This window comes from Triplophysa dalaica, chromosome 7 (assembly GCF_015846415.1).
Source record: "Triplophysa dalaica isolate WHDGS20190420 chromosome 7, ASM1584641v1, whole genome shotgun sequence".
Lineage (NCBI taxonomy): Eukaryota > Metazoa > Chordata > Actinopteri > Cypriniformes > Nemacheilidae > Triplophysa > Triplophysa dalaica.
In genome coordinates this window covers 9,965,009-9,977,439 of record NC_079548.1, presented here as the reverse complement: position 1 = coordinate 9,977,439, position 12,431 = coordinate 9,965,009, and the positions used below count along the sequence as shown (strand labels likewise).

General features: G+C 38.8%; 1 protein-coding gene across 6 annotated transcripts in view; it reads right to left on the bottom strand.

The window, feature by feature from the left end:
- Nucleotides 1-12,431, bottom strand: part of znf385c (zinc finger protein 385C) — a 74,093-nt gene that overhangs the window by 37,598 nt on the left and 24,064 nt on the right. The window contains exon 1 of one of the 6 annotated variants that reach the window (XM_056753356.1): nt 5,457-5,669. The exons of the other annotated variants lie outside the window; for them this stretch is intronic. Within the exon in view, the coding sequence (XP_056609334.1) occupies nt 5,457-5,466 (10 nt within the window). The 5' untranslated portion in view covers nt 5,467-5,669. Of the gene's footprint in view, nt 1-5,456; nt 5,670-12,431 lie in introns of those variants that run through there. 6 annotated transcript variants of the gene reach the window in all.

The following is a 12,431-nucleotide window of genomic DNA, read 5'->3' as shown; positions in this document are numbered from 1 at the left end:
GTGTGTGTGTCAGAGGAGGGGGGGTGTCAGGTTTTGCCAAAAGTACATCATAGAAAACCCAACAACCATTTGCTAGTATCATAAAAGCTAAAACATTTTTTTTTACTTATGTAGGTTCAGGGAATAGAAAAACACTTGAAAAGATCTGATTGGACACAACATCTCTTTAAAAGAGCCCTGCTGTGAACATTAGCACCAGCACGAGTCACATTAAAACCTGCTTCTGCCCCTAATGACCTCCTCTAATGTCTCACTCTCTGATCACTTTCAGTCAATGCAAAGTGGAGATAGTGCTTACATGCAAAAGTGACCTTCCCACCAGTGACGGGGGAACTGAATGACCAGTCGACCAGGAGGACATGAGCGGGGTACCTATTTTTGTAATGTGGGCATAAGCTGGTCCTGCGGTTTCTCTGTTGTCTCCTTTGGGCTCAGTTCCCATAGTGAAACTGTGGTACCAAAATGGCTTCCACAGCAGAGAGGATGTGATAGGAACAAATCATTTGATGCTGCTGTGAAGATTCGCTCGCTTGTGTTTGTGTGTGAAGAAAAGAGAGCATGAACTAACAAAGAAGTACTCGCAGCAACGTCTCTAAATGTACTAAAAATCACCAATATTATCGTGAACAGCTCTATATCACTTAGATAGGATGACAAACTAACATTTCAACATACAAGAATCTGTTTTTGCTTTGTAAGATTAACAGATTTCAGGTTTACTGCTAAGAAACTGTTTTTGTAAGGAAGGGGGAAATTATATTAAAGATTTTTTTTCAATACCATAAATGTTCACACTGCATGACAAATAACACTGCAATGTTGTCCTGTGAAATCACAGCGTAAACAGCTGTAGACTCATACAACAACCTAAAAGGGACACGGAACAGCCCATGCTTTTTGGCCAATCAAAACGGCTCTCTATCTGTGAGTCAGTTAGTGTGCTTAAATTCACACAGGTTTTTATGTTTTTTAGAGGGCAGATTTTGCAAAAAGGCCATGTGTTAAATTAATTAAAGGTTAAATCTTTTTTAATTTACCCTAAATATTCTATTTACTTGTGTATGTTCATATGGCCTTCATCATACATTTTTTCCCCAAAAATTGGCCTTTCCAGCTTTTATACAGTGAAGAGATGACAAGAAACCATAAAGGGCAAGAGAGGGAAAAGACCATGGGCTAAAACCCGAACTCAGGTCACCCAAAGCGCTACTGTGCTATATGTCAACACGCACCCCACTTGACTTTTCCAACTTGAACGTCTTACTGTCATTTTTAATTTCTCCTTCTAAAGTGTGATCATTCTAGCACGGAAAAGTTAAATCTTCTCTGTACTAGAACACAATCACTCTACTTCAGCAGGTGTGTGTAGTCTAGACACAAACACTGGACAACCACACAAAGACATACAAGGCAGACACTATTGTTGTGTAAGAGGTACAGGAAAAGCTTAATCCCAAAATCGCTTGTTTGTGCGCACATGGGCGTACACACAAGCACATTTTTTTAAGCTGAAAAAAGCCAATCTACTTCGGAAGAAAGACATTCCTTATCAACTCCCTCATAAAGGAACAGGAATAGAAGGTATTTACCCAAAAGAAAAGAGACTAAAGAAAAAGAAACGCAAGTTGTGTGAGTAGAAAGATTACGGGTAGGTTGCAGAAGCACCGAGCTGCTTCACAGAGCTCAACTGTCACTGTCTAATCAGAGAGAGAGAGAGAGAGAGAGAGAGAGCTTTCAATATATGTACAGAACATTATATTATTATATCCCTTTATTCTGCAACTTAAATGTATGTTTTGCTTTTGTAAATCTTTGTTTAAACTATAATATTTGTAAATATATAAAAACAGAAATAGAGTATAAACGACTTTAATGTTGCACTACATACATCACACATTATTTTATTTTATTACTACAATTATCTTTCCTTTCGTTTGCATACATACTTGCACTATTTGCAAATGGTTTGGCAATACGAATGTACATTTTGTTCTGCCAATAAAGCACACTTAAACTGAAAAATTAAAATTGAGTGAGAGAGAGAGATGGTGACACAGAGGGAGAAAGAAATAGAGAAAGGAGAACATTCAACATCAGTTTTCTGTCCCTTTCAGATGAATTCAAACCCAACCAAAAATCTCTGCTCATCCTGTATCCCCCCCACCCCATGGATCAAACCCAACCAAAAATCCGTGCTTCATCCTGTGGGTGCCCAATGGGTCATTGAGTCAAGTGCAAGGTGAGTTGGTGCTTCACAACATAAAAGCTCAGCGCACTGACAAAGACCCTCTTCACTGTACATACAGTCACTCACAAGCAGTATTCACAAACATTTTAATACACCTAGTTGGTATTTTTTTTGTCTCTGTAACCCCTGCAGAGAGCATATGCATTACCTCTTGTCAATGTCACACACACACGCACATACACACAAACACATCAGATGTTCTGACAGGCCAATCAAGCTCATGCCGTCATTTCATTATAATGATTTACCCTGTCACTCATTTGCTGTTCTACAGGGAGCCGACACACACACTCTCATTTACACACACACACTGCGTCACTAAATACACGAGAGCTCAAAATGAACATAACCTCCATTAATGAGGGGGAGGCTCAAAACCCAAAATGTTACAAATAGAGAAGGCTTTCAGATGGTTTGTTGTGGGCGCCAGTATAATATGATGCATCAGTGCACCTCATCATGTGTTCATGGGCTGATAAATGTGCCGGTAAATATATGTGTCACGAAGGCCATGCTGAAGGAGACAGAAAATACGTTTTCAACGGAGCATGGACGAAAATGAAAGAGTGACGTGGTGTTTGAATTTCTAAGGCGCCGATGTTGATGAGAAATGAAACGGCGTAATGTCTGCGGCAAAACATCCGTTATGGAAGCTCTGCAGTTTTTTATGGCATGGTGCAGGAATTTGGTGCAGAGCATTCACACATCACTATCTACACACAGCAAATGATCAAATGTTTAGTAATTAATATAATTCCATTAACTTACTAATTTAAAAGGACAAATTTTAGATGAGTAAATATAAATATCAGAGTCATCAAGAACATTCATGAAAATGGAATTACAAACATTTCCATTGCAGCAAGATTCCTAGTAAGAAGGCATGTTTGTGAATATAATGTGTCTTACTTTGTGCAGTGTTTTAGTGGAGTCTTTCTAGAGAGTGCCGTAGTAATACGCAACTGGCAAAGAGCATTTCTTTTAAAGGATGGCATTACCGCATTCCCCGCACTTACAAACACACAGGCTGGGGCGCTGCCACGACAACTGAAACCATGACAGTGAGAAGGGTGTTGAGAAAACAGTGCCAAAAAAGCCATCGAGCACGGTGCAACATTGGTCCAGAGAGTACTCATGCAAATTCAACCCCTTTATAATTACAGATGAGAATGTACAAGACAAAACTGTGTTTTTAATTAGCAGCTTGAAGCAATGGACATTTAAAACACATGCACACACAAATGTTGCATCCTACGCCCAAAAAGAAGAGAAATTAAGTACTGACCAGTCACATTAACACTGTTAAATGAAAGTCAAAGTGTAGTCAATTCACGTTAAAGGGCAATTTAAATAATTAGGTTAAAACTTCATGGCTCAAGGGCATGACCTCTGACCCAGCCGCTCCTGTCCATATATAAGCAACATGAGTGTTGAGTAATGCACAATTAACATGCAGACAAATACAATTGATGATAATTGTCTAATGCTTTTAGACAAGCTGTGGGTGAACGGTGGAGACATTTCATGCCGCAGAAAGCGTTTGGACCTTTTTGCCTGTCCTCTTTGTCTTTCTGGGAAACGCACGATTTAACATGGATTCTGTGTATTTGTGTAACGGAGTGTTCTTTAGCCTTGTCTGTGTTGCTAAGCCGACTGAGCATTGGTATTCGGCTAATAATCAGAGAAATTTAAAACGAGGAGGAGAGAAAAAAGATTAAAAATTTCTTGGATCAGTTTAATTGACTTTTTATGTATATTTATATAGGCTTAAATCGGGCAAAATATTCTAACTAAGCGTCTAAAATTGAAAAATACTTTTTAAACAAAAATACAATAAATTTAATAAAAAAAAAATATATATTTAAAATTTACAAATGGTAAGTCACACAATAAATGTATAATTTCGCTACTGCACTTCAATTAAAAACAAAACATTAAATCTAGGCTAATATGTATTAAAAAGCACAAATCAGAAACGAATCAAAGCAAAAAGGACACCCTAAAATGGAAAACGCAGCGTAATGGAATAGCCTAAAAAAGCTAATTTTTCGATCCTAACGAAATTCATGAGCTAAGAAAAATTGAAAACTCAAACGATTTCCTTAAATGAGCTGCGTTATTGATAAAGCATTTTCAGAGCCAGCAGAATCAATCCTTTATCATTTTTAATTTTCCGCTCCGCTGCATGTGAAGAACACCAGGTGCTTTGAAAGAGAACATGCACTCAAAAAGGATGAATTTTAAAGAATAAATTCTTTAAAATACTATTTTTGTTTTTACAAATTTTGCAATGATAATTTTAAAATAAGATAGTGTGCTTTCTATTTGTGCACATTTAAAAACAGCGGTGGTGTATGGCTGACACCCTTCTTTAAGTGCCAAACATGTATCCTCACACAATTAAATGTGCATAATAAAATCAGCGTATTTTACAAGTCCTAAAATGATGTATATGATGATCTATTAAATGCTTCTATCTGTCAAACAGTACCAGTTAGATAGAGAGTTGGAGAGAAAAGGAGAGAGAAAGTTTTTTTTTAAATGTCATTCCAGTGCGCTCGTCCGTGTCATAAGAGATCATCAAAAATAAACACCATTCTCTGTATTTGATCTCTTTTGCTCCTCACGTATTGTCTCTGTGCATCGGTCTATCACACTACAGGGGGTAGCGGTGTTAAAATTAGGTTTTAATGACTACGGGCACCTGCTACTTATTAAACTCACAGAACGTTTCCCAAAATCAAAACCATGCAAAAATGTTAATTGATTTTAGAAAGGGGCTTTTGCAGGTGTTGCCTGGACCGAGCGCCATTCTGGTTAACTGGCAGACATGCTCAAGGCCCTTTGATGGCACGCGTATTACAGTCGCAGGCGCAACTGACAGCGTCTCCCGCCACCAAATCTGACATCCACCTCTGGAACGACGCGCGCTCATATGCTTCTGGAAACCTCTACATTGTGCGGAGTTATTATGTATGGTGAGTTTTGTTCATCGTCACAAATATTTAAATTAAGCAACACAAACGCTCCCAGACTTAAATCTTTGCGCGTGCCGGTGCGCAGACCTGGGGGACTTTGGGCACGAGACGCATCCTAAGTCTTCTGAGCAAATCCAGAACGTCCATGTTAACGCATTTAAAAATATATCACACACACGGTGCCACACAATAATTTAAAATAAAAAATACATCCATCCAGTATGACTTACCGATCAGCATGCTGTGAAACAGTATCCTCGGTTCCAAAGAAAAAAACAACCAGCAAAAAAACACAGCAGGTTAACCAAAAGGTTCAATGAATACACTCCGACACTTGGATACGTATTTTTACCCTCAGACTGGTCACTCTTCGATGTGTCGCACTCTTTTTTTGTCCAAGAGTTAAGTGATGTGTCAGGTGTCTGCGGCGCGAAGGAACGCAACATACGCTCGCCACTCACGCGCTCAGTGCTCCGCTGATCTGCGCGCCCCCGTCAGGGAAAGAAGGCGGGTGAGTGCGACCGTCAGTCTTTTACCCCGTTTACTCCCCCCACCACCACCACCTCATCCCTCTCGCTCTTTTCGCAGCCTACCGCTTAACCTGAACGAACCGCACAGATGGGAAATTAGCTGGTGCTATTTTCTCCTTTCATGGTGCTTGATTTCGACTAAATAATTCTGTGTGCGCGCGCGTGTGTACGCGTATGAGGGGGTTCATCTCCGACAATGCTAGATAATTTAACAGACAACGAGGCCTTTACTGAAACGGCTAAGGGAAACCATAATTTATAAACAGAACAGAATGGTTTTAAAAATTTCAGTAAGCTACTCTTGAAATGTGGGGTCCGCATTACCCAACGCATCACCCAACTGCCTGACCAGGAGTGAAGAGAACATAACAATTGCGCCGTGTGGTCTGTGAAAGAGAGCTAGTATGGAACAGACACATTTAGATAACAAAATAGTTTTTTAAGATATCTGCTAGGTTGCAATTTTTACAGCATAGCATCTCTGTCAATGTTCTGGGCCATTAGGACCCCCGTCTGAGCACCCCCTACTGGTGCCATAAACACCTCTCCCACTTCTAGCGTGCGTTTCCTCTGGAGCTTTCTCAGCATCGGTGGGGAGTTGCAGTGGTCACTTGCTGTACCTCAGAGTGCCCAGTACTTCATGTGACAGACAATTATGAAGAAGAAATATTTTGTTAACACCTTTAAAATGTGTAATTTACTTCAGAATAATGTTACTAACATTTGTTACATCATTCACAGACAAGGATAATTTAAGCATGTACTGTGATAATTCCTCTCATAACATACGTTATGTAATATTGTAAATATGGCACAGACGGGGATGAGGTGAATGCCAGTTCTGTATGCTTATGTGTACGTGTTAGATTTTTCTCAGCCTGAAGCTCTAAACACTGAGACATCAGCAGATACAGTACAGACAGCTGTGCCCTCTTCCTGCCAAAATACTTCCGCCATTCATCCACACAAACCACTCAGGGTAATCGGTGTTTGTACGTGTAGGTTAGTGAAAACTATAGTCAAATCAAGTTAATAATTAAAATACTGATGACAGAATTAGTTGAATAGTTCATCCAAAATTTGACACCGATTTCACATCATGGCATTTGGTATGGAGACAGTCCTGAAGCAATTACATTTTAGATTAAAGGGATAGTTCAAATTAAAAAATGAAAATTCAGCCATCATTTACTAAATTTCCAGTTGTTCCAAATCGTATCACTTGTTCTGATGAACACAGAGAAAGATATTTGGAATAATGCTTATAACCAAGCAGAGCTTGCCCCCCATTGACTCCCATAGTAGGAAAAAATACTATGAGTCGAAAGTGCCCCAGAACGGTCCTACATTCTTCAAAATGTCTTCTTTTGTGCTCAACAGAAAAAAAGTTATTGTTCCTACTATGTGAGTCAATGGGGGCAAGATCTGTTTGGTTATAAGCATTCTTACAAATATATTTCTCTGTGTTCCTCAGAACAAAATTTATTAATACAGATTTCGAACAACTCGAAGGTGAGTAAATCTTCGGGTGAACTATTAATATGTGAACTTGAATATCTGTAAGACATTATACATTTCAAATTATACTGTGTTATAAAATTCTTGCACCAGAAAAAAAGAACAAGTTTGCATTTGGGCACAAGAGCAAATAATGAAAAAAAAACGTCTTTACATAACAAAATACTGTATTAGACTTGATGGACCTGTAGATACAAAAACACATTTAGGGGGTCAAACTGTATCGCATGAATATGTGTTTTTCTGTGTCTTTTGTGTTATATAAGTTGCTCATGCATGTATTAGACACGTAAAATTGCACAAATTAAAGTGTAGGAACAAAAGATGCATTCAATTTAAAAGCGAATGCTCACCCAGACCTGCCTGAAACACCTCGTGAAACCACACCCCCACAATTCTACGTCAGTTCGTGGCATGAATTGATGAGGACAGCCCAAATGTGTGCAAAGGTGGGCGTACCTGTCAGCACAATTGCTTTGGAACCTGACGTTCCCAATATGCTGAGAGACGTCACATGTCTGTCACACGCTTGCAGTATTCAACCAAACACACAAGTTAACTGGCCAGTCATAGCATACTTCACTTTGGAAAAAAAGTAGGAGATACAAACATGCACGGTATGTGGAAAATACAGAGTTTTTGAGCCTTAAATCGTGTATACACATTGCATTACATCTAAAACAAATACGAAATATGAAAAATATTTCATATTTCATATCGATCCTTGAAATAAGGAAAGTTTAGAAGTCTAAACTGCTCCTGAATCATTTGAATAATTCAGCAATTAGTCTATAACCCTTCAGTATCCCAGAGTGCAACGGGGCGTATTACAGCAGATGATGGGCAGGTGAGGAAGGAAGTGATTTACTTCTCCAGTAATTTTAAGAGTCTATTACAGCTTCAGCATCATGACCTCAGCGCGCAGCTCTGTGAAAATCCTTTCAGCCGAAAACATAGCTAAAATAAATAATGCAGCTGTCAGTCAACTCTGTCATTCAACACAATCGAAAGCATGCGTGTTATTTGACCTATTTTGAATGTATTTAAATAGTATTTACCGCTGTGAGCGAGCCTTAGTTATATTCCTTCCTAATGTACCTATTAATCCAGATGGCTCATATGAGCATATGTGAGCATCACAGTGCCTGGTCATGCTAGTTTTCTTCAACTGACTAATTCCACCACAAATAAAGCGTACACGGGTTCGAGCTAGTGTTAAAAAAACTGCTGATTATATGGGACAGAATGAAAGGCAGATTGAATTTTTGCTTTGTAATATCTTGAAATGACAAAGCCAAATAACAGAAGCTGCGCTTGTTGCATTTTCGATTAGTGGATAAAGTACAGCAAATTATTATATTTAAATTAGCAGCAGATTTGAATGACAACTAATTTAAAACATGTTTAAGTAATGGAGTGAATGTGCACGGACAGAAGTGAAGATTCAGAAATGCAGAAAATGTGGAGACAAACGCCATAAGAAAAGAAAAAGAATAATGGAAAGAATATGCGTGAGAGAAAGAATTTTCACACACCTAACCTGGAAAATCAAACTACGAAACTTACTAGCAACCTCAAGCAACATCAGCCCACACTTCTGGCAGTCTTGCTGCATGACATTATGGAATAAGGACAGGGGACTGGAGGGGATTACAAAAGAGGGAGTGAATAAATGTGTGTTCACGGAGACAGAATGGAAAGAATGGAGTTTGAGTCTTACACACCTTGGAAGGAGAAAAGGAGAGGAAAATAGACTGGAAAATTTGTAGAATTAAAAAGGCCATAAAGCAACAGAAAAACTGAGCGCAAAGGTTGGACGGAGAAAGCGTGATATAAGTTATGCTATAACTTCTGAAAGAGACAGACTTTGTGTGTGTGTGTGTACGACGGCGTGCAAGTATGAATGAGAGAGATTTGTCACAGTCATGCGCAACATTACCCTACTTTGATTAGACTCTTAGATACACACATACACATACACATACACATACACATGCACACAAGCACACACAGATAGGCTTGTCTGCCAACACAGTGTCATACGGTGCTCGAGGTTGCTTCCTGCGCATCATTTCCTGTGCCGGCCTGTCACTGCCAATCAGAGCACAGAAGGGATCTGATACTGACAAGACCTGACAGAGTAAACAAACACACACCCTGACACATGCACAACAACAACACAGTCAAAATCATCACATACACTCTTGGACACAAACAAATATCAACAATACACTCAAACAGCCAACAAACACACACTAGCAAAAACATACTCAAAATGTCGTAACACAAACAAGAGAACACACTTATTATTAATTCAAAACTTACATCAAAACACATCTACATTAAAAGTTAAATGTTTTTATTTTGCCGCAGACAGATTAGATGCCTTTGTGTGTGTTGGGATCGGAAATAAATACACAGCCAGCTTTTTAGTCGGACTGTTAACAAAAAGTAATATTATATAGATCTAAAATATTTTAAATGTATATCTTATTGGATGTACATTATATATAGAGATTTTATTATTATTTGATAAAGCATTATAAGATAACACATGATGAGTATTGTGTGCTGTTGCGTAGATTTAGCATTCAAATGTACATCCCATAATACGAATGTCACAATTAATCCGAAATGATTTGCTGAGAGGGTAAAAACTGAATATCTCACTGCAGCATATTAGCAAACACATATACTCCAGTGACCTGCGCTCAATGTCACACACACACACACTGGACCCCTCTTTGTTCTGGGGCAGCATCTGTTTGGTCTGATAAAGGGATTAGAACATCCATTCCCCTGACCAGCCAATAGGGTTTAACCACACTGAGAATACGTTTGTGTGTGTGTGAGGCCATCAGAGGGAACTACAAGAGTGTGGTACACAAAATTGTTTTCCTTCCGTTTTGTGTGTGTATAAATCCAGATCGTGGTGTTTTTCGCCTGAATGAGAGAAATGATGAAATCCTAATTACACGCTACAGACATCACCCCAAGCAAGGCCTCAGTCACACAAACGCTGCTTAAAAAAAAGCCGACCATCAAAACACACACTGGCAACCTTTAGCTTTCTCAACATGACTCAACTATAATTCTCTCTCTGCTTTTCTCTCTTCATCAGCATGAAAAGAGTTGTTGCAAAGTTACAACAGGACACTGTGTAATTGGGAAAGTAATTCAATGTCAAGACACGCACACACACACAAACTCTTGCATTGATGCGTAATAGAGTAGAGTGAGGGGGTTGCTTGTGATTTGCTCCCTGTCAGTTCAGGGCATTGTGGGAAGAGTTGCTGACACGACACATTATGCCCCTGTGATTTAAAAACACTGATGATGACGATGATGTTGATGATAACGGCCATATTGCTGATGATGTCAGAGCCTGCGTAACGATACAATACCCCTGTGTTTAAAGTGGCCCAATATGCTTTTGGATCCGATTTTCGATAATAAATACTCCTCCTCTCTCCCTTTCACTTTTACTCTCGGCTCCTGTCGTTCTGCCATATTTTATCATTAACAGCAGCTACCGGAGCAGCCAACCGGAAAATTTCCATCATGAAACACTAACTCATCTGCATATTACAGCCCCATTCGCTCAACACCGTGAATAAATTAATTCATGAATAGCAATGAAAGTCCTGCAGTCTTTCGCTTCCTGAACGGTTCCGTTAGTGACGCGATATGACCTCATGATTGAATGTGCTCGAAGGTTGGATCTGTTCACTTACAGTGTGTGTGTCTTAGAGGTTAACATGTCAGACTTCTTGTTTTACATATCGGATGACATAAGCATGATTTTAGTCATTTTTGTTAGGTTTTCAAAATGTTTTTGTTTTTTGTGAACATTATGCACGTTGATTTTCTTACAGCGATAGTTCAACCAAAAAAGAACATTTTATAATTTAATCACCCTTAAGTTGTTCCAAACCTGTGTAAATTACTTTGTTCTGCTGAACACAAAGGAAGATATTTGGAAGAATGCTAGTAATTTTCAGTTCTGGGACATCATTGACTACCATAGTAGGAAAACCTTTCATTTTTGGGTGAACTATGCCTTTAAGCGTTTCATCAGTGTTGCTTTGTTAAAATAGCTCTGTCATGGTTGATGATGCCGGCGATATAGAGTTTTAACAAGAGTTCAAACTTAAAAGACAGGTAAATTGACAAGCAACGATGCCAAAGAATAGATTTCAGAGAACTGACAAAAGAACATGTCACGGGTAAGATGATCAATAATCAAACAAAAAATGGTGACCTGGTAAGTTGGTAGGAAAGAGAAGAAAAGAGAGAGATAGAGAGAGAGAGACAGAGAGAGAGTATGTTGGAATGGCATAAAAAAACGCAGCTGTGGAGACACACTCAAGCAGAAAATTTCAGCCTTTAATACATCACACAGACACACACACTATAATCCAATACCTCACGCTACATTAGAGGAGACCAGAGAGAAAGAGCATGAAAGACAGAGAAAGACAAACACAGGAGGGCCACAAACATGCAAAAATCAAATACACAACACAAGAGATGAGGCATTGTACCAAAAAGACCAGCAAGTGTTGACACATCATAAGTGCAATTATGTGAAAGTGTTATCTGACAAGAGACGACATGGACCATAATGATAGTTAGATCACATCTCTGACTCTGAATATAAAATCATAAAAACTACAACTATAACCTATTTATTTGTTGTTGATTATTACAATGAAAATGAATAAATTACAGTAAAATCTTTATGATATGATATTTTAGGCACACTAAAGCAAAAGAAATAAGCATCTTTAAAAAATGGGACCTATAATCTAAAATACATTTACAACACAACACAACACCCCTAACAAGTATCAAGAACAATATATATGTATTAAAGAAAAATTGCTAAAATGAAAAGAACGCTTGCACAGCAGATGTACTATGTAGCACTATTTAACGTGTGTGTTTCTGTCTGTCTGCTTTCAGGGCAGCCTGAGGGAAGACTGCTAATCTCAGCAGGCATATTACCTAGAATACCCATGATGCACCTGTCTGGGGCTGGAGGGGGGTGTTGAGATAAGGGGAATGACAGATAAGAATGAGGTAAAATGAAGAAAAAGAGAGAGCAGTTGAAAAAGAAAAGAGGAAATACGTTTCTGAAGAGAGATGAGGTGAGAG